We start from the raw sequence: 23,919 nt of genomic DNA, 5'->3' as shown, positions 1-23,919 counted from the left end.
CCAAATTAGCTGCATGATCACAGGTTCAGTTCTCCACAAAACAAGTTTGATCTTCCCAGTCTCTTCTTCAGTGGTTCTGTCTTAAGTTTGCTTGACTGACCTGCCAGCCTGACAGTCACAGAAGCAGTAGGACCACTACATGTAGAGAAGCACCATCTCTCCCTCTGCATGTGTTTCTGCGTCCTAGCCCAGTGTTTGCTGTGGCCGTGTCAGACATTCAACTTCAGACATTCAGACATTCACAACATTCAGACATTCACAACATTCAGACATTCACAACAAGATTCTTGGAGGGAAAAAGAAAATTATCTGATTTTATCAATAAGTTTTCTACATTGTCACCAAGAAAAGGTTATAGTAAACTATAGCTCACTGACTTTAAGTAGGCAAGAACACTTTTTTTAGAGCTTTCAAATGCTCCTTCATAGAATAAACTGTACTCATTTGACGAGTCAGCTCTGAAATTCATCATGAGTAAAAACTGTTGTTACACTGAATCCATTAGAAGTGCTGCCATATCTCTCCCAAATTACAAAAATTAAGAAAAATAAATAACAGAAAACTACCTAGACTATACATAAGATTAATTAATCTGTGTGTGCAACATCGTTAAAAAACCTGTCTTTTGTGGAATACCATTCCACAGAAATTAATAAGAAACTCCTAGCCTGTCTTTAATTAGCTGTTCCTGGAGGAAGAAAAATTTGTAACTGTTACAGTGCTCTCTTGCCTAAATGACAATTTGCACAACTCTTGCTTCAGACTACCTAATAATTCTGCTACAAAACACAGCCTTCAATTCCCTCATTTCCTGATTTTACACTGCTGCCATATTACTCATTCAGAACATTCCTGTATCCAGCCAGAGCCTGAATATCATAGGGCAATAGCACTTGTGTTATTTACCCTTAGAGTTTTATTTTATCATAAATTTCAGCTCAGAGTGACTCGCTTTAAGCAAGTTGGTTTCCCCTTCAAAAATAAGCTTTGATTTGAAAAGCTTTGATTTAATGACCACTATAATTAATATGTCTCGGCAAACACCACCCCTTCTCATTTCAGAGTGAAAAGGTGCTATCTAAAGTAGTCAGCATCATTACATTTGCAAGACAGATGATATAATGATATTATTCCCTTCCCACTTGGGACCTGATAGCTGTAGGTCTTCTTTTACAGATGTCCTACAAAAGGTATTTTGAAACTTTTTAAAAGGGGATGCTACCTTTGTTGTACTTGGTCAGTGTTTGCCAAGAGAGCAAAGAGAGCACTTTCTATAAAAGAACACTTAAGGAGAAAAAGCTCTTAAGTCTGTTCTCAGAGAAGGCAAAGGAGGTGAGTTTTAACCATTTCCTACAGTTTGTGAAGTGTTAAAAGGACGATCTAAGACTTTTTTTTTTTTTTTTTAAATTTTGTCTAGGGAATTGAAGACAAATATGGCTTCAAGCACTCTGCCATACTTAAACAGTCAGTCCAACGCATCTGGTTGCATCAGACCTATCTCTCATGTGCTGTGCAGATGGCCTGTATACACACAAGTGTAGTGCGAGAAGTGCACGGGCACAAGCCCAGCGTTCCGGAATCGGGGATTTCTGGACATCTGACAGCTCAGATGAAGCTTTTGCTTTCCCTGTCAGACACAGCTTTCATATGAAAGTCCAAATCAACAACTTCTTACCATAGAAACTCCAAGGTATGTCAGCTCTGACAATGGTAGCCCTTGATAGGCTGAAAAAATTCTGAAGGACTTTTTTTGGAGCTCTACCATCAGCTCTTTCCTGTTCAAACAGAATATGAAATGAGCCAAGTACATCCCAGTGATGATGAGGAAAGGATTTACTCCTTCCTAGAAGAGCTACTTTCAAGATTTCCCCAGTCCTAAAGCTCAAATGTCCCAGCACTCTTCTGGAGATCACAACATCTGAGAGTAAGTTTGGCTTCAGGAAAGCCTCAAGGAAATCTTTAACCCTGCAGATCATTCCTATAGCAAGCTCTTCTGAGGCTATAGCTATTGTTCAAAACACAGTACAAGAGTAGCTACTCCCACCAATGATCAACTATTCAGACAAAAGTTCAATGAGTGAGCAGTAGTAACTCTAACCCACTCTGAGCATTCATTTTTATTGTATTGAGCTGGAGGGGCCTCAAGTTTCAGCCTCAAGGCTGAGTATTTCTCTCCTTGTTGTCTACAAACAGATCTCTAGAAAAAAAATGGTCAAAAGCAAGAAGGCATTTGAACATTTACACTATGACCTGGCAGAAGAACTTATCATTGAGAAGTCAATTGTTCATCTTCAACTCCCACATAGCTTAGGTCAGATATAAACAAGAATTAAATTCTATGGACTGGATCGAGCAAAAGGAAAGGCTATTATCCAAGAATTCTTTCTGACCTTAAAAACTCTTCTAAATTCCTTGCTGCATACTGCTGTTATGTTGATTCATTTTACAACAACTGAACAGCTTTTTAAACTGAAATTCATCTGATTTAGTATTTTACTTATAAAATATTTTGTCAGTCCTATTAATTGCTCTTCAAATATATTGATTTCTCTTCTGGTAAGAAAAAAAAAACAACACAAACCCAAAAACTACTCTTATTTCTTGTCCACTACACCACAGTGTGGCACAGCTCATATACTTGATTACAGGGTATTCTACTATACTGTAATCCAGCATCTTATCCAGGCTTCCAGAAGCAGATGACACAGCCAGTCAGGAAGAACGCCCATGTGAATTCATTACTAGTAAATGATATGTTTCGTACCTCTAGAGCAGTGTTGACATAATGGCTAATAATGTTCTCATATAGAACCACTCATGCCCCAATGGCACAGAAACATTAAGGAAATTGTACCCTTCATAATAAAAAGCAAGATGGACAGATTACTTGCACTAAAGCTTTGTAATACTTTCAACATGAAGTCATCTCTGCAAATCACATCTGATTGTTATCAGAATGCTAATTATAGGGCTGCTAACACAAGGTCAACATCACCCTCCCAGCCTACCATCTGGCATCCTTAAGTCATCAGAATAACTCCAAATAACACCAGCTAACCCATCTAAAATGAACATCAAACTGCTGAAAAGCTTTCAGCTAACATTCCTGACACCTCCCCTCCCCACATAGCCTTCCCTCCTCCCACTTCTCACTCAGGGCTAGAGTTGACACCTTGAAAGTTTCAGTTCAACATCGAAAGAGGAGATAACCGCTAAGAATCAAACCTGTGAAGAGACTTTTCCTGTATCAACACAATCCAAGCAAGGATGGAGAAGACCATTATAGAGCCACCTTAACCCCACACCTACTTAGAAAGAGAAGCCATACCATTTTTGATCTTCATTTGACTAAACAAACAAGGAAAGATTTTCCAGTTCCTCCCCTAGGTTCTCCAACCCCCAAACATTCCTATAGCCCTCGTGTTGTACTATGAACTCGCCTTCCTTGAACATGGCACAAGCTGCACACACTGTGCCAGACAAAATCGTCTCACAGCCTCAAGCAGCACAATCGATATGTTCCTATTTCCCATGGCAACACTTTGTGTGACACACCCCAGGCCAATACTTGATTTCGTTATAACTCAACTCTGTTTCATGCCCAAATTCAGTATCAAGTCTGAAATGAGCTTCAATACTTCTCATTACTATAAGAAGTTCTACTAACGTTTTGGGGTGGGGTGAGTGGCAGGTTTGTTTGCGTTTTGTTTTGTTTTTCCATCTGAGAAAACAAGGCTAGAATAAGAAAACCAACTTCCTAGTTTAAACAGGAATCATAAGCTCCATGTACTGATCCTGATGAAAACATTAATATAATATTATCATATTGGACTTCTGACCTTCACTGCCAGTCTCTTACAGACCCAAGTTCTATAACACATACCTTTCTGACTTCCAGATGCTTGTTTAAATTTCTGCTTTTCCTTGGAAATGTGGTGGTTGAAAGGATTCCAGTTTATATCTTTTCTCAAAAGGCCATAAGAAACCAAAGCACAAGAGAAGGGAATGTGCTGGAACTGATTTTCACACATATATTCTAGGAGCGAGGAACTGGTTTTTTTTATGACACCAAATGAAGTAGTGGATGTTAACGCAACAGATTTCAGACTGTTTGCAATTGTCACAGCCTTTCTTCTTCCTTAATAACTGCTATATCACTTCATAAAGTTCATGTACAACAGTGCACTGGCCATCTGCCTCAGGCATACACAGCAAGACATTCATTCTATGTATAGAAGTACCAATTGTGAAGCTTTTTCAAAAGCATTTTCCTATTTTGATGCTGGATCATTAAGACATTGCTCTGCCACTCAAAAAAAATCAAGCACATCACTTTGGAGAAAAACAAGCGAGACGAACTAAAGTACATGAAGGTAGTTTACAGCTTAACAACCCTATATATTTATTTCTGCATGATGGTTCCTGGTCAGTTAAGATTCCAGTCTGTAAATAATATTTCATCACAGATGAGAACTGAAAAGTTTGAGAGACTGCATAGTCCTCATCAATCTCATAATTTCAAGATGCCAAAAACTATATTTAAGGTACCAGTTTCTTCACAGAACACTGTGTTCCCTAGCTTTCCAAATTAAGCATGGTATTAAATCCCTTAAAAATATAAGTGCAATTTCAACACAGATACTTCCCCATTTAGAAATATTATATTCCAAGGAATTCTTAGGCTTCCTTCCCTGGACTTGGGGTGTTGCTAATTTAAGTCTGTGAACCAGAAGGCTCATATTTGCTTGCAAGTTAACATAACCTCATCTGGAAAGTCTTTATGTATTGTGTCAAAACTAAACACATCTCCATTTTCAAATTTGACAGTCTTCTTTTAACAGGCTTACTTTTGATCTTCTGAGCCTTTGTCTCTAATATGATGAAAGGTAACTTTGTGATCTTATCCATATGAGCACATGAATCTTAAGACAAAGGCCTGAAGTCAGAGAATTTGACTTGGTGAGGACACTCACGTTTTGCTAGCCTAGTTCAGTTTAGTAACAAGGCGCATCATTCTAAGGGCATGTCTGCTGAAAACAGGTTTCACAAATACCTTTGGAAACTTGTTCCAATACCACCTACAGGGAAATCATAACTAACAGGAATGACAACAAACTTCTCACTCAGCAAAGTACTAAAACAAACAAAACCAAAGATCAAGTAAAAAGCACCTCCACAAAACTTCTCATTCATTTGAGTCCCTTCCTTGAAGGGGCACTGGTCAACTATGACTGGAACATGGGATGAATCTGATGAGTGACTGTGGTGCAACACCCAGTAGAAGCTATGTCTGTTTGCAGCAGATACACATCCCATGTCCAACTGCAGCCCTGGCTAATGGTATGTTGCACTGCATCAACATAGTCACCAGCCAGGCAATGTCCTTCCAAGGTTTCTGGCCCGCAATTCATTCATTCCTGGTGATGGAACAGCTTCCCACACTTCCCTTTATCACCACCTTCAAGGTATCTTGTCCTTTAATTTCCATCAGGAAATATCAAATCCTTACAGACTCTTCCTACCACCACCAGCCCTCCAACCTCTAACGAGAGGGGTTCAAAGCCATGAGCCCTGCCCATAGCAAACTCATCCTTTGCTCTGGGTGGAACAAAATCCCATTCACGACCTTAGCAGGCCACATTTCCCAGGCATATTTTGTCACTAACTGACAGGTCTCTTTGTTAAAACCAAATGGTCAATGTCTCAGAAACAACACAGTTGTGATATACATCAAAAAGCCACAGGCACTGACAAAAAACAAACTGAAATTCTTAAATCCCCAAATTGCTGGACATGTTTTATTTCACACACGTGGTGACAGGAATGGCTGAATCACAGTTTATGAGTTTTAAATGCATGGGATAAGCTACAATGTGCTTGTATTTAATGTTTGAGTATAAAAGTGCTTTTCTGGTGAGTCTTGTCAAGAGCACTAGACTTGCTGCTTATAGGAAATAATTATTTAACTCCTATACATAATTTTAAACAGTTGAAATATACAGGGAAACAGGACGGGATATATGTGTGGCTTCAAAAGTTATTTACTTGCCAAATATTAAGGGATGCATTTCTGAACATCCTAACTACATACTAGAGAAGCCAATTAAAATTACTTTTTTCAACAAGCTGGTAAAAAACCTCCCAAAACAGCCCAAACTAAACAAAAAAAATAAATCCATACACGTCTTATTCCGGAATATCTGTTTAAAATAGTGAGCTACTGCCATAAAGAAATTCACAGGTATGAAACAAGCCATACACTGTAATTTGCTACACGGTAGACTAATTACTGTTATTGCCAGAGTATTAAGAAGAGTTAAAAATATATAATAATGTTTATTACCTGTGAAGGGGGGGGGCAGTGTCCTCATAGCTATGCAACAGCTTAGACTGAGATATATTCATTTTCTACTGTTCTCTTTTCAACATCATTGTCAGTCTGGGATTCCTATGGCAATACAAGCTACAAAATTTGGATTTAAGGCAAAGCGTAAGAGCCTTCCCAATGCAAATACATATTAAGCATAGGTTATTTAGGAACTACATTTGCCTTTAAGAGTACCTAGGACACATTGAGTAGCACATCCCCTTTGCCAACACTGGAAGTCTAATGAGAAATGCTAAAGATCTTTTCATTCAAAGCTTCTTTGAAAGGAGCTTAGATGGCTTTCAGCTTCCCTTTCACTTTCATTGAAAGAAGCTAGGCCTAAATTTTCAAGTTTCAGATATTATGAAAGCCTTGAAGGGTCTTGAAGACCTCCAGAGAAGGAGACTCCACACCTTCCCTGTGCAGCCTGTGCCAGGGCTCCCTCACCCTCACAGTGAAATAGTTTTTCTTACGTTTAAATGGAACTTCTTGTGTTCCAGCTTTTTTTCATTACCCCTTGTCCTGTCACCAGATACAACAGAAAAACAATAGAAAAAAGCACTGGTCAACATTTGCCTTCAAACTAATTTTGGCAGAAATCCTCCACTGCACAGATGGCAAAAGTGAGGCAGACACTCCTGGCAAGGGGAGAACATGCAACTCATGTACTCAACAGCAGCTGGAATTCTCAAAACTTCAAATCAGTTGTAATGCAGATCTACAGCACTGTCATGGCAGAGGCAGAAGAGGAATGAAGCAAGTTAAGACCTCTTGTCTTAACTAGCTAGGGCTCTAAACCCATCACAGAAACAAAGGAAAAACACTGTAGTTGAGCTCTTCTGTCCTCACACCGATAAGACAGTAAAGATTTTTTAACTATTTTTGGTTCATACAATACTCAAGAATAGGGGACTGAGATGGTTTTATCCTTGCTTAGGAAGTCATGGTTCACCTCTAAGATTTTTAGCCTCAAGTATCACATTCTCTGCGTCAAAAGCTCCACGGTGCAGGTAAGATCAGCTTAACCCGTTAACTAGCTATAAATGCCTTTTATACTGTAGCATTTTTCAACATGTTATCTACTGGGCTTTAAAAATGCACCTTTTTCCTAGCATACACATATAACAAGCTTACATGGTTCCAACATACTGTCAGTAGACAGACTAAATCCTGTTCTGAGACTCATCTGAACAGAATGCCTCCAGAAGTCAGTATGTGATGACTCATCCAATAAGCTAAAAAATTTTCATCCTACAAAATACCAAAGTGTAGACAAATACCCAGAAAATGCTGCACAGAGGCTTTTTTGCTTGAAAACTGTCAAATTTTGTGAGATGACATAACCCTGGATTCACATATACATAAATTCCAAATTGCTGTTCTGTTGCTTTTCAAACTGATAAGAAGAAAATATGAAAAGGAATCCTAAATATTTCAGTGGTCTTGGAAATAATGAGGTATTGCAACAGACAGTGAGTCACCTGCCAAAAATGAACATGAAACATAGTATTTAATGTAGAACAGTTATTTTTCCCCTAAAAAGATGCAAAGCACATCCTTTTTTAATGGCAGTGAAGACAAAGCTCATCATCATAAAAATCAATCCTGTCCAAACCCAACAGTTTGGGTACGAGTATATGCTAACTGCTGAAGAGAGGCAGTTCAGCAAAATACCTTCATTCAGGTCTTCAATTCTTTCCCCTTCAAGGAAATGTCTGGGTACATATATTTCTTGAGAGAGAACAGTCACAGCAGCCTGGAAGCCACACAGATTCTACATTTAGGAACAGACATGGATCCAGCCAACATACTCCAATAAAATTCTGGCTCAACTGGGAAATAGGCTGGAGAGCAAAGCTAGACTGTTTTGGTCCCTCAAGTAAGGGAATGCACAGATGGGTCCACTTAGACTGCAGTAACTATTGTCATGCAACATTTTTGTTTTCCTTACCCTATTCTCTTTCCTATTAAGAACTATTTTAATTCAGATTAAATTGTGCTGATTTACAAACCATCACAGTCAATTATGAGTTATCAAGGACCAATAAATTTACAGCAGTACTTCCAGGTTTTGCCAGAAACCAGGAAACTTTTTGTTTCTGGCCACCCAGATGCTGAGCAAAAGATATTTACCCTGGGATATTTTGTCAAGGAAAGACTAAAAAAATCCTGGCGGCAGGCAGTGTGACTGTAGCATGCTATACAGTAGGACTACTACCACACAGAGAACAGTCAGCGACAGTCTGAAAAGTGAATATACTTCAGACAAATAGTAGGAAATTGGCAACTGAAGCTCACCAACATTTTGTAGAAAAGTTAAAAGCATCAGTCACTTGATCAGTCTGCTATCAGAAGAAAAACACTTCAATGCTTAAGGTGTTAAAGAAGGGGAAAGGGAAATGCTGACCACTAAAATGAGGATAAAAGAATTTACTGTCTAGCTCATGAACACATTATGTTTTTCGCAATACACTTCATTTTCTCTTTCACTTTTACTCTTTATCACTGGTCAAAGCTTCATCTACATGGTGAAATTAAATCACTGCTGACAAATAGGTGCAGCCAAATACGATTTCCTTTGTCTACACTTGTAACAAGACACATACCCTGCTCTAGATCAGCTGCACCCCTTGTTGTCAACAACTGTCAGCAGTGGTTTGCTTTAGTACACCAAGGAGAGCCCAAACAATTTGGAAAGAATGATTTAAGCTGAGTGAGTCCCACCCGGCTCCTCCAGAACACACACGCAGAACAGCCAATTCAAGAAAAACATGTAAAAATTATTAGGAAAATGAACAGTAAAAAACCACCAGATCTGGCAGAGAGATTGAAAGCATCTGAAGTTACTTAAGTGTTGTGACCAAAAAGAACCCAAACACTCCAAAACTCCCAACCCAACTGACTTGCCAGTTGCCAGCGTTACAGAACCACCCATTTCTCCTTCACTTCTCTCCTCCTGTCAGAGGGGAGTCTGTGATAAAGTAGTAACAATAACACTATCATTTTATTTACTGTACATTAAAAAGCCCCCACAAGCACTATAAACTGGAAGAAAATATCACCACAGCTGGTTTAAAAGACACTCTGCCACTTGCTCTACAGAGGGCAAATCCAACTAATGCAGATTGTGCTGGTGGCACCTACCATGACTTTAAATCATGTTGAAATTCCCTTTCACACTTTAACAGCCAAAAGAATTACATTCTGCTTGGCTTAATGCAGTACACTGTCATTAGGCTGGAAATTAAATCCCATTTCTGAGATTGTGTGATCTGAGTCACCAATATCTGCAAATATCTTTACATCTTGTGTAATAGCTGGCCTCAGATCTTAATACAACAAAGTAAAAAGGCCTTTTTAATGGCTCCCACGATATTTTGTACTTAAAACTTCACGATGACAGCAGCTTCTCAAAACAGCCCATGAATCAAATTTATTATCCAGTTTGTCGTGTGGGATTTTCTTAACTCTAAGCCAATAGAGCAACAAGAATCAAGGTCACTGTTGATACTGCATGAATGAAAACTAACCACCTGCTTAAAATTTTTTCTTTTGACACTGAAAGGTACTTGATCTCAGACTTTTGATATATGCAGCATTGACCAGTTCTACACATCTGGCAGTATGTGAGGAAACACTCTCAAATAGCATCTCCTCTCGTGCCAGTGCGTCTTGACTTCAAAGTAAACTAAAATAAATCAAATTTTAAAAAAATAAAAATAAATCTATCAGCCATCATGACGTTTCCAACATTATCAGTTAGTTACAAATTAGAAAGACATTCAAACTGCAAGACGCTCACCCCAGGAATTAATCTCCCCACCAACATTATCATTGAATATTTAAGCAGATCATCAAATGATGGTGACAGCGCTAAAAACAGCAGAGCAGAGAGATCTTTTTGCCATACAGATCAGATAAGAGACAGTATGGTATGGGCTTTGAAAACAAAGTCTAGCTCTAGAAATCCATTGAAGAAAGAAAGAAATACTACCTTCACCAACTACGGAAGATGTTAAGATGACCACTTCTTTCCTTAAATTAGAGCCTAACTGTTAGGCATAGTAAAATGTATGCTATAAAAACCTAAATAACGAATGTTACCTTCAAAAATTCCAGTCATCTTTTACGTCTTCAACAGTTACTTGCAGTACTTGCCATACCAGAGGAACAGCCACTGTTTACAGCTAGGAATCACAGGGTATAACCAATAAACACACCCCCTAACAGCAACCACAGTGAAAGCCAGGAAACTTCACTTGAAGTGCACACCCACATCTCTACAGGGTTTGCTTTGAAGTAGACTGCTGCAAGTGACCCACGGTCATCTACAGCAAGCACCTGCATTCATAATAGATGGCCAAGCCCTTCCCCACCAGAAGCAGGCATGCTGCAGGCCGTACCTCCTTGATCCGCTTCACAAGTGCATTCTGATCAAAGGCAACCGCTTCTGCACACTGGTGAAGATGATCTTGATACCGAAGACAGAGCTGTAGCACCTGCTGGGGGTCCAGCTTTTCCAGTTTGGTGCTGGTTGGCGAAGTCTGCCCACTGAGGAGTCCTACAAGAAAAGGGAAGCATCAGAGTTAATATGACTGTTCATACAACTAGTTCATCTGTGAGCTGAGAGGCTGCAGAATGAATCCAGAAGAAAAGCTTTATAACAGATCATGAAAAACTAGTTCAGGCTCTTAGGTCACAGGATCTCAGCAGCGTAATAGTCCAACGAAGGCTAAAAGTAGGAAGGGCATGGATTGAAGACTGATGGATGTTTAGGTTTTATAGCAGTGCAAATAATTTGCTGTACAACTTAGTCCTCCTGCACTGAACCTGGACACAGACTCTAAATGCAGGTCTGTAATGTATATCAGCTTGATTTTCAGCTCTATGCTGTGTGAAGTAAGTACCGTTTCTTCTCCTCCACAATCCTAAACTGGGAAAAATTACACCTCCCTCTCCATTTATGTATGCCAGAAGTGGAAGGAGTTGAGATCTGCGTTCCTGTATCAATGTGAGACTCAAGATATTTTCATTAGAATCATGCTGTCAAAAACAGAGCTCTAAAAATTCATTGGTCCCTCAAAACACACCTGAATTAAAAATTACCCACTTATGTTAAATTATTAGGGGTGAAATGACAGTGGTTTAGCTACCTTGCCTTTTTTACATCTTTATAACCCATTCATCTGGTAAGATTTTTCTTCATAATCTCACAGACTAGCAATACACTTTTTTTTTAATATACTTTCTTTTGCTATCTCCTTTACTTACTTCATTTTCCTTTAACACTAGGCACAACATTTTTCTTGGTGGGACGCAATCTGTGACAAACACCAAACACACACAATCTGCATTTCCCAAAACATCCGTCGAGCTGTATAAACTGAATTCAGTGACTGCACGCATGTGCCTTTTGGGACTATCTGTTTACAGACAGGAAAAGACATTAAAACAGCAAATGTAAGCAAGTATCACACTAAGCAATTAAAGAGTCATAAATGCCAGTTATTTGTATTGGTAAAGTTCTTCTAAGACTGTACCTCAGTGGGAAATGGAAACTATTTTGGATGGCCCTCATGCCTATTGGAAGCTGCAACTGGTGACACCAAGTTCTTGCCAAAACACAAGAACAAGACAGAAACCAAGACATAAGTCAGAAGCATCTTATGAATTTTAGAAAATTAAACTTCTCTGAAAACATTTGCAGACAAAAATGAAAACAAAATCAGGACAGAAACTTCACCAGATATGATGAAGTAGGCTTAGTTTTCATCAACACTCAATGTTTTATACTCTCGGAATGCTCTCAATTACTCTTTGCACAAAATGTTTTCTTTCCTCATCTTAAGAGCGGAAAAAAAACTCAATACATTTTGGTTTACTGACTTGTTGCCCACTACAATTGTGCTGCCTGAGTCAAGAGCTCAGGAGAGCAAAGAGACACTCCATCATTTCATCTCAAAACCCTGTAGTAACTATTAAAATTACTTTTTGTGGTTTAGAAAGAATCATCTCAAAACTACATCTTAGGTCCAGCAATATCGATTGCAACTCTTTCGAGACTACTTTCCACTGAAGTACGTAACTTTAACGGGAGCAAACCCAGTGAAAGAAATAAGACTTTTTTTTTTAATGTGTCAGTTACATGTTCTATTGCTGCCACAGTTTGTTAATTTTGATTTTCTGTAAAATTATCCTGTCAGGATAAATGTTAAAATAATGTTGTCAACTTCTAATATGTTGCATGTTCACATAGGAATGAAGAGTTCACCATACACCTGAGGCACTTATCCTGTTTCTGTGCTGATCAAATATATGATACTATCAACCCACTAATTTTCTTTTATTACTAATCTCTCACCACCTTCAAGAGAAGGAAGAAAATTAGACTCTACTTAAGAGATTTAATTAACATCAAGTGGGTATTTTGGCCAACTTATGCTGCTTATGAAAATTTTGAAGCTGAATAGGCCAAGGGCTGTAAAATGAGCTATTAAGAAACATGCTACTCAAGCTTATATTATGCCTTTACAATCTTGTACAGGCTACATAATGCTAAAAGCAAAATTAATAAACTGTATGGAGCTCCTAATTCACTATCAAAAGGAACACAAGCTCTGGTGAAGGGAGATCTTAACTATTCAGCTGTAATTTCTTCACAAGAAGGCAGAGGTGGAAGTACAATCCCGTACAATAGTTTGGAGAAGCGATAACTGTGAGACACTGGAACAGGCTGTCCAGTGACACTGGAAACACCCCATCACTGGAAACCTCAAGGTCAGGTTGGATAAGGCTTTGAACAATCTGATCTCATGTAAGATGTCCCCGTCCATGGCAAGGAGGTTGCTCTTTAAAGGTCCCTTCCTACTTAAATCATGCTATGAGTCTATGATTTTATTAATTTGCTGCATTTTATTTTTAGCAGGTCAGTAGTTTTGCTCCAAAAGAGCAGACGGCAACAGTAAGTTGCTACGAAACTTCACAAAAGAGAGTCTGAAACCACCCATATTCCAGAGAGGTTTTACCAGGGAAGCACAGAAGATAGCTGCAGGGCTGGAATGGTACCTCCATGCCACAGAATGCAGATGTCTTCCCTTCCTCTTGTTGCTAGCAGCAGATAGTGAGCCCAGAGAGGTGTATCTCCCTCCTCCATGAGCCCTGCATTTCAGAGACAACAGCACACTTCCCTAAACCTATGAAACACTTGACACTCACAGAAAAAAATCCTGAACTGGAAGTGAGATGCAGAAAAGGACGGGGGGTTAAAAGGGTGTTGCTGGCATCCCTTGTCTATACTAATGAAAAGTTGAGGAGACATCTAAAAGCCTCTAGCAATTCAGCACTGAGAAAGCTTCATTTTTTCGAGCAGAAAGGTGGCCAGTATCGCAAACCTTTAGGTATTGTAACAGCTCTCCTCTTGGAAATCACTACTTGATTCTTAAAGCTTTGTCTCATACTGTGAACTCTCCACTGAACAGGGCCATCCCTCGTGACTGATCTACAGTTCTTTGTAAGAGGATATGAGATCATATCTGTTGCAACAAAATATTTATTAGATCACTTTAACAAGAGCCAAAAGGGAGAGAGACAGAGGTCATTGAATGGTTCAGGCGCACTCCCAAAAGAGACAGAACTTGATTCTCGTCACCAGCACATCTCAGAGCAAAAAGTGCTGAGCCACTACCTCATTTTCACCGAGGAAAGGGAGTTCCTGTGATTTTGCCTGTGTGACTATCACTCCCCGTCCCGCAAACACATGGTTGTCTTGTTAAACGTGAAGAAAACAGCAGCTAAAGTTTTAACTAGTTACTAAATCAAATGCTCATTTTTCAAGCTATTGTTTTTTTTCCAAGGAAGGAAGCACACCAGGAATCATCTTTGCATGGTTTGAAACCTCAAGAAGAGATGGTTTGGCACATGGGTGATGCAATGTACTCCAGAGTGATAAGGAAAGGCAGCATGTAGGATGTTGTCGCTCGGTGAAAAGGAAAATGGGGAAATGGGAGGACTACTGCAGAGCTTTAGTGCCTAACCAAAAATGCTTTAGCAACTGCCAAAAATATACAGTCTTGGTATCAGATTACACCGTAAAACAAATAAGAAGAAAGATCTCATTATGTGCCTGTCACAGTGAAGAGAATTTGAGATCTCCCACCTACTCTGGATACATCTGATCAGTAAACAGCACTCCCACAAAGGTGGTAAACAGCAATTGGGTCAATGAAAGATCAACATTTCAGCTCCTAAATGGCACTTTAGGAAAAAAACCCACCCAATGCACCAAGTATGTCATGCATAGAGAAATATCATATATCACACTACAAGGCTAGCTGACCCACAGACTTGAAAAATCTGTTATTGTTTCCATATTCCTTGGCAAAGCCGAGGCATGTTAAAACCATTTTCCTTCTACTTAGTCATCTCTGTGTTGGTTCCAGGTCAACACACACTTCCAACAAATCACATCCTACTAAGCAGAAGCAAGCTTTTAGTTTAGAAAACATTTTTCTGACTAGAAGTGAAGTTCTTGAAAAAATGCTTTACATGCTATACTGACTCTGTATATATTTACAGAAACCAGTAACCCAGTAGTTATGTTATGTTGCTTGACTGGGCAATCCTAACAACGTGAGCCCTTTCCAACCTGAAAAGTATTAAAAGTTCTTTCTGACTTCTGTATTTCCACTTGTCAATCTCCTTTTCAACCAGTCAGAGCAGACATTAGAAAAACAAAAGTTGCACAGTTGTTAATTTATTATTACAGACAGCAAAGCACATGATGCTGTGGTTTTTTTACTATTTAAAAGGCCAGAAAGGGTTGCTTGTCATCAGCTAAACAATCTTTCCATGGAATGCAAGAGAGGACTTTAAAAGTACCTCCTCCTTTAATCAGACCTACCTTGCTGAGAAAACTGCTTCCAACAGTGAACATTTAGAAAATATCTTTATCAGTTCTCCTTCCTCTTTCACAATCTTCCTGCCTCCAAAATAAAACTTTAATAAAATTTTATTAATAAAAATTTCAAGCATTAATTACTGTGCTCAGATAAGCTATACCTGAAACTAATGAATCGTTTTTTAAAGGCCTACATTTATCTCCAAAATATCCTATGGCAAGAGGTAAAACGCTTATTTATGCACAGCATAAAGAAAACTCTTTTCACTTGTTTTACACTTGCTACTCTGTAGTTATTATGTTGTGACACAACAGAAATCCATAGAGCAGGGTGTACTTTCTCTCATCGTCTTTCCAAGCTCAAGAACCCCACTGATCTGTCTTCTCTCCCACAGAAGACTTTATTGCTCCAATTACTGCTGTAAAACCTTCAAATACCTCTAACCTGAAGCCTGACTTCTCTCTTTAAAAGCCAAGTCTGATTTTTTTTTTTTTTTATGATGCATAATGGTTACACCTCTATCAATCCATTTGCTTCCATAATTGCTACACCTTTGTGGGACTTACTGATCAGCAACTTCCTATTGAAGAGCATGCAGTGTATTGTACATGTCACCTCTTCTCTCAAAAGTAAGGTTAAATGAGCAACAGAGGTTTATTACTGTGTACATTACCACTTTTTCTAAAACCTTTTCTTGAATGCTTCTCATTCATCCTTGTAAAACTGGGCACATTTTTTTACAGAAAATGCCAATTCAACTAACTGATTTTGGTTTATCTGAAACTCTTCTCTGAAGACAATCCCACAAAACGTTCAGCAAGATTCTGGAGAATCTAAAAATCTATATATGCTAATAGAAAACTGTTTATAAGGAATTTCTACTCTGTCTCCTGTTGATTTCCTATTTAACCTGCTAGAGTTTGTGATCTTTCACCTTCTTAATACAAGTTCCTTTTTGCCCTTTTTCTGTGTGTGGATATCTTTTTGCCTACAGCTCCCTTTACACTGCCTTAACTACATCAGTTTTCTCTCTGCCAGCCTTCGAAGTCATCTGTGTGCCTGCAATTTACCTCATTTCAGCTGTTCCCAACTCCTCCTCTTACTGCCCTCACATTTTATGAAACTATTCTTCATAAATTTAATCTAAGTCAGCAAAACTTTCAGTTCTTCTAATGCTTCATTGAATTTGATCAGACTATGACTATTTCATTTTCCCTCATTAAGACATCATTAGTTCTAGCTTAAAAAGCACTAGTGCTTTTCAAGTTTGCACTAGTGTTTTTCAAGTCTCCATCAATTTTCCTGTACTCCAAGAGTACTTAAAAACAATCAACTCTACATCTTGCCTTATCAAGCATTTCTAAAGCTCTTGGCTATGAGCTAACTAGTCTGACCAGCTTCTTAAATAGTCTGGCTTCAGTGGCCACAAGTTAACTATTATAGTCCCCTTTCTTGTTGCTATTTGAATGAGGAGACTGTTTTGCCAGTACCTTCAGGCATCCTAAGTACCAAAAAAAGATCCATAAAAGAAGCAGATGAAATTACACCCTAAAGACTCAGACTTCTTTCTTGATCATGACTGCTTGCACAAGTTTGGAGGTGGCAGATAGAGTTCATGTCCATATATGCCTCATGCATGAGGGCTTTAATATAACCTATGGAAATGAAATAATTGCATATGTATGTTTGTCAGAATAAAATGCATTAAAATATTTCCAAACAGATAAGGAAATCAGATTTACTGGGCTCTTATTGACTAAATGCTTTGAATTTTAATTGTGTACTTCCTCTCTCATTCTTCAAGACTAAGAAAAGGCTACATTTTCAGCAAAGTAAGGCATCAAAATAGCTTTTTGAGAGGTTGTTTTGTTTTGTTGTGTCGTCTGTGTTGGTTTTTTAAATAATACTTCTGTTAGAAAACATCAAAATTTATACACTCAAATGTGAAACTCAGACCACCCTTAAGAAAAGGGTATATATCAGAGTTAGTTGACTGCAAAGAAATTGAAATAAAATAACAGTTTTAAGAAATAATAAAATCACTGCTACTCATCCAGAAATCTTTAGGCTCAAATGTGAATGACCACATAATCTTTTCCACAGACCATTTTATTTTCTAAGAATCTCACTGATAAAATATCTTGTAATAAAATACGTATTCACAAAAAAACAAAAGTTGGCTTTGTCGAATGTGTCTTTTCAATTCCTTTGAACTTTAATGGGGGAACACAATGACTGTAGGCAAACTGAATAGCTATTATGTGAGCAAAGAACATATTTGTATTGTGGCAAGGAATGTTGGCTGCAAAAGCAGATTTTCCTTCTACTTTGGAGTTGGTACCATGTGATCGTTTACTTCTGCATGGGTGACGGATGGGCTGAAGACTCTCATCGTGTCACATCATTTAACAGGCAACTTTTCTGACCACAGAGCTCAACTATGCTCTCAGTATGAACACTGTGTCTGGGCCTCCCAATACAGTGTAAGCTATTGCCTGCAAGACATTACTCACCCAGATACATAAATCACACACCCTTTTGTTCCTCCACCATTCATCTTCAAAAAACAACATTAAAAAGATTCAAGATATTTAAGCTTCTATAAAAATGAAGTTTGCTGTGGAGTCTCCTTCTCTGGAGATTTTCTAAACCCACCTGGACGCATTCCTGGGTGACCTGATCTAGGTGGACCAGGAAGAAGGAAGGGTGGGGGAGGTGTTTTAAGATCTGCTTTTATCTCACATTCCCCTGCTCCGTTCTGATTGTTCATTAATAAACCAAACCTTTTCTTCCCAAGTTGAGTCTATTTTGCCTGTGACACTAATTGCTGAGTGATCTCCCTGTCCTTACCTCGACTCATGAACCTCCTGCTATATTTCTCTCTCCCCTGTCCCATTTAGGAAGGGGAGTGATAGAACAACTCAGTGGGCATCTGGCATCCAGCCAGGACTAATCCACCACAATGACATTGCCCAGTGTTATACCTTCAAAAAGTCACTAGCAATTGCCATAAAAATGGAAGCATATCTATCAATACCTTTCATCTAAAGCTTCACATTAGGAAACAGGTACACATTGTACTTCAAAGAAAAGCACTTTGCCAACTAAAAGCTGTCAAGATCCTACACAGTCCATCTTCTCACCGATTTTTCCCTTCTAAATCACAGAACCAATACAGAAAACAAGTGATTTTGACTATGAAGTTGCAATATTGTACGGCCAGCTTCCCGTAACAGACTCCAAAGTTTAAAAATAGGCACAAGGCTGGAAAAATACATGAATACATGAATACTGTGAATACAATTCACAGCGAGGTGAGAGACAATGGTCCTGTGTCAAGTAATCTGCTATATTTATTCTGCAGCCACTTTTTTCTTTTTAGAAAACATAGAGAGACCCAAGACCTACCATAATCTGATTAAACAAGTATGTGAAATCCGCAGGCTAGAACTGAATCCTAACTACTTTGCAAACCCAAAGACCAGAAGACTAATATCATTTTATGATGAGGAACCGAGGCACCAAGAGATTAAATAATTTATCTGAGACCACAAGGAAACCGCTATCCCTCGGTCTAATGACTTCACTGCTAAAATATCCCTTCCCATGTCTCACCCTCAAACGCTAAATGGCAGCAGCGCAGGCAGCGATGGAGCCTGTTTACCTACAGCACCATTCGCATTGAGCATTCCACATCAACACCATCTCTCCCACACAGACTCTCAGACATCTAATAAAGCTTCTTAAGACAATCAGAGCCAAATCAATGGCTTTTTCCCTCTGACCCCCACATAGATGCTCCACAAATGGGAAAGTCCAATGCCCGTCTTCCTTATAATGTCCCTCACCACAGTTCTTGCAACAGAAAACGATTCACTTCACTGAAATCACAGAGAAGTAATCAAGTGGTTTTCTTTTTCCTCTAGGGTAGCAAAAGGAATCAGAGCTTCAGATCAAAAAACAGAGCTAGTCCCAGGAGAGGTGAGAGAGAGAATGAAAGGACAGAGGGGACTCCTTTGTAGCAATATAAAGCTGTCAACTTTTTTTAATGAATGCAAAGCACTGAGTCTCAAAGCTTACCTATCCATTCATCTTCCTTCAAATAATAGGATCTTAACTAGCTTCTGTATTTCTCTCCCACTGCAAAATTTAGTTGAAATTTGCCAACAGATGCAATGCGCTCTAGGCTGTAGATGGAAAAGTGACAGTAGAAACAACTAATTTCAATTTCTTTTACATAAAATTTTAAAATCCCTTTTAAAACAAGCTAAAACTCATTTACTTGATTCTATTATTAGTAATAAAGATTAGCCTTATGGCACCCACGTGAATCTGGGACACGTTTGCTGTTCAACAATAACCAGCCTGGGTACACAACACTAACCCCAAGCAAATTCAGTGGGGGCAGAGTACACGGTGCTGCTTTTACAAAGAGGCAAAAGCACACACACAATCAATCGCTACAGCGTAGCTTAAGTGTTGCAAGCCCAAGTTCACAATCTAGTTTTCTCCATGGTAACTTATTCAATAGGCCTTGTGCCTGACACCATGTTAAAGGAAAGACAATTTAAGACAAAATGGCCAGCCACTTCAGGCCCACAGATTACATCTATGACATGCCTGTTAATGAGGTATGCTTCTCCAACAAGTAATGTCTTTTATTAGAAGATTAACTGATGTTGTTGTCTGTTGTTTTTCTCCAAACTTTCAGACACTCTGTTCAGTTCAGATGTCAACTCAAAAGTTTTCTGTTTGCAATTTACTTCCACAGCATAACACGGAACAAGAACAGGCCATTTACTAACAGATTTAGCAAGTCCAAGACGCCAGTCTTCTTTTCCAGAAATGAATAAAACTCTTTTAAAAGTAGCAGAGAAAACTTTAAAGACAGCTTCCCTGAAAGAGTTTCTTTTAAATAACTAATAAGACCAGTTAACAAATCTTTTTATCGATGCTTTATTATGGCAAACAGTGCTGATTCTAGAATAACTATCATTTATATCCATGAAATAAATGGTTTCTATTTGGTATGTAGCAGCAGTTTTCATCTATTTCCTACCATTGTTCTATCATCACAAACAACTAGGCATTTGTGATATTTTCTTCCTCATTCCTCAGAGAGAATTTCTCTGTGAGATCAAACTACAGTCAAGCATTAGACTTAAAATCATTCATTTCTGTTCTGGTAAACATATCCTCAATTACAAATGCAGCTCCAAACCATAACGGCTTGGGTGAAGGCATATTGGCATAATAAAGATAACATCATAGCCAAGAGGTATGGTCATATCATGGCCTTTTTCTGTTTTTTCCAAGAGCGCTATCTAAAATAAAGGTTAAAGAAGAATTGTCCAAAATATACTACTGACAATTTCTAACCACAAGTACTAAGAATAGGAATGTGTCTCTACTATGCATTCAGGAAAACATAGAGAAGAATAAGAGTAATTTGTAAATACAACAAAGTTGACATTTTCTACTTCATCTTGTTTTCTCACATGTGACCTAACTTACCACTCAGACATTTTGCTAGCAATGTGGGCTGTCATCTTACATTTTACAAATTTTAATTTGGATTATACTTATTTCTTCTCTGAAGGCTTCACCAGCATGCCTTGGAATGGCTGCACTACTCAGGAGTAGCAAAGTACAAGTGAGGCTAATCAGACTTTTTAAATTATATAACTCATACATACATAACTCATACACCATATACTTCATAGAAATTAAGTAATTGTTCCTTACTTTTTCTTATAATAAGTTAAACTGGACTATTTTGTTTATTAGGGAAAGTGGTTATCTACAAGCAATTCCAACTGAGTAAAGGAGAGAGGTTTACCCACCACATTTTTCCAGTTCAATAGAAAGTGAGGAAGCATCACTTTGGGAACCCGGATGTTCTCAGACAAACTTTTTTCTTTGGCAACCCCACCACTCAAGTAGCACAAAATTATTCACAAAGAGCCATTTCCTATTTCAATGATTCTACCATCTGATATTTTTTCTGTGAATGTCTGCTGCTGAATTCTGAACAAATACTTTCATTCCTGTCCTAGCTCTCTCCATCTGCATTTAAATATTCAGGTTTTGTTCCTATCTTCCTAATTTGAGTTAGCTAAACTTAATACTGATGTACTTTTCTTCCTCAGTCTGCTTTCACTCTTCTCCTGCATCTATAAGAACCGATTTTAAAAGTAACTCAAGTGATACAAAGAATGTCATTATCCCAGCAGTATTAGTATCTAAATAACTATCATTGTTCCCACCATCATACTGCAACATAAAGGTATTTTCCCTGGCCAGAAGGAAACATGGAGCTGGCATGAAATTTTAACAACTAAATTTCAGATATAGAAATTACTCAAAGGTTGAGTTGGGTAGAGAACGAGGACACAACACACACACTATTTACTTTTGACAGTGTGTTTAAAAAAACATAATCACTCAGCTCTGCATGGCTTATTAGGGCACCTGAAACATTCAACAGTTACACATAAGGAAGTGGACTGCTGTGGTCTGTATTACCTCCATGTTTATCAGCTCCTGTCAAATACTGTCAGGTGTCAAAGTGTCTTGAAGAAAGACAAAGCACAATAAGGAATCCCTAGCACAAAGTGTTTTAAAATCCCCAGAGGAAGATAAAAAAAAAAAAATCAATAAAATTGCACCTCCTCTGTAGCAGTTTAGATTCCCTTTGTACTTCAGTAATGGAACTCACTAGTAAAATACTACTAAAAAGTATCATCTTACTATTAAAATAAGCTACTACTTAAGCAAGCTTTGAATACCTAATGTCAACATTTGTGTGATCCTGTCCTTATAGGTTATAGTAATCTAGGAGTACCACTTTTATCAGTTACAAGTAACAGCATGGGGTTAGCGAGCTAGGGAGCTTCTAGAGCCTGGGGAGACATATCTTGGAGCCAGAGCCAAAAACTTCCATACTGCAGCTCCACCAAGCACGTGAGTCACTCCCTTTGTGGTTAGAGATACCTAGAATATAACAATTTATTTCTCCCTCCACTTAACCCTCCAAAACAGTGCAGCTGTAAAAACATCCCCCCCTTGTTTTTTTAACATATAATCTCTGATGGTGTGCTCACACACAGCACAAACCTATTTCCCAAGTCTATCATGGAAAGTATCAGTCATTTTATAGCAAAACTTCATTTCCTCACTGCAACAATTCTGAATAGGAGACAGGTGGAGATTTGCTCATCCTCAGTCCCATCTCCTCAAAGTACGACTTTTAAAGCCTTTATAGTTGGAAAGTCTTTCAGCAGTTGGGGAGCTATCTGTCCCTGTTTAAGTAGGTACCCTCGCAGGACTACATCTGGAACTCATCTTAGGGCTCTCTGCCACTGAAAAGGGAATGAATCATATTGGCTCCACCACCTTTCCTTGCCCTGTAGGCCAGGACTCCCACTTGTACCAGTTCTGGGTTTGACTGCATTCCTCAACAAATGTATTCAGCTCATCAATCTACCCAAAACCTATCCACTTGTCACTATTAGTTCCCCATCAGCCCACCAAGCCAAACTGGCTCCCTAGGAAGCCAAGCAAGCCTCAGAAGCAGCACATAACACACAGCTATAGGTATGAACTTACCCATCGGTGTCAAATCAGCTATAGAATCATAGGGGTAGGGGTTGGAAGGGACCTATAAAGATCATCTAGTCCAACTCCCCTGCCATAGCAGGTCCACTTAGATCAGGTTGCACAGGAATGTATCCAGGTGGGTTTTGACAACCTCGATATATAGATCTCCGTCAGACTGGCTATAGATATGTCTCTTTGTCCTCCGTCAGATCAGCTCTCCCACTCTGGGGATGATTTGGTGACAGTTCTTCCTCAGTTTGGGGCAGTCTGACATGCAAATTTAGAAAAGTTTCCCCAGTCTCAGCATTCTCTGACTACACTAATGGAGAAAGAAAAATATATCATGTAATGGGTGCATATAGCATCAGAATACCACCAGGTAATTACAGTATCTGAGAACATCCTTCTACTCTTTTTGATCATAATGCTAGAAAATATGCACAGTAGCCAAATAAAACTAAAACCACTGAATACTCAACTGTTGAGTATTTTATCTGCTATGGATTAAAAAAAAAATACAAACCAAACACATCAGAATTAGTTTACTATAATAGAAATTTAACAGCATTTCACTTAACACATTTCTACTGGGTACTGCTTGTGCTGTTACAACTCTTGGTAAGGCTCCAGTGCTGTAACCTTCCTAATGACTAACAAAGGGCCTGAATTAGAGCACAGAGTAGCAATGCTCATCTACTGCACCTTACACATCCGGAAGCAAGACTTCCTTCGCTAGATCAGGCCTCTTGCCACAGCAGAGGCGCTGCCCTCATCTCCTCAGCCTCAAACACTCAGCTGCCACAGGACTGCTCTGCCAGCAGCACCCACAGCCCTAGGATTCTGCAGTATCCAGGAAGAGCCCCTGAGCAAGAGAGAACCAGCCAGACACCTCTCCCTCTGCAGCATACCACTGGGCAGAAAGACACCTCAGGAAAACCACATTATTCTCTATTTTTATATATATATATACACACATATGCTCATAAAGCTCAATTTCTCTTCACTCACCATCTGAAACAAGAACTTGGTTTGTAATCCTGACAGTAATTAATTCTT

General features: G+C 38.7%; 1 protein-coding gene across 1 annotated transcript in view; it reads right to left on the bottom strand.

Annotated features, from left to right (window-relative positions):
• The window catches only part of BORCS5 (BLOC-1 related complex subunit 5), a 73,351-nt gene that overhangs the window by 10,706 nt on the left and 38,726 nt on the right, over nt 1-23,919 (bottom strand). The window contains exon 3 of the mRNA XM_062007193.1: nt 10,771-10,928. Within this exon, the coding sequence (XP_061863177.1) occupies nt 10,771-10,928 (158 nt within the window). The remainder of the gene's footprint in view (nt 1-10,770; nt 10,929-23,919) is intronic.

Source organism: Colius striatus, chromosome 1 (assembly GCF_028858725.1).
Source record: "Colius striatus isolate bColStr4 chromosome 1, bColStr4.1.hap1, whole genome shotgun sequence".
NCBI lineage: Eukaryota > Metazoa > Chordata > Aves > Coliiformes > Coliidae > Colius > Colius striatus.
This window is presented reverse-complemented; position numbering and strand designations above follow the sequence as displayed.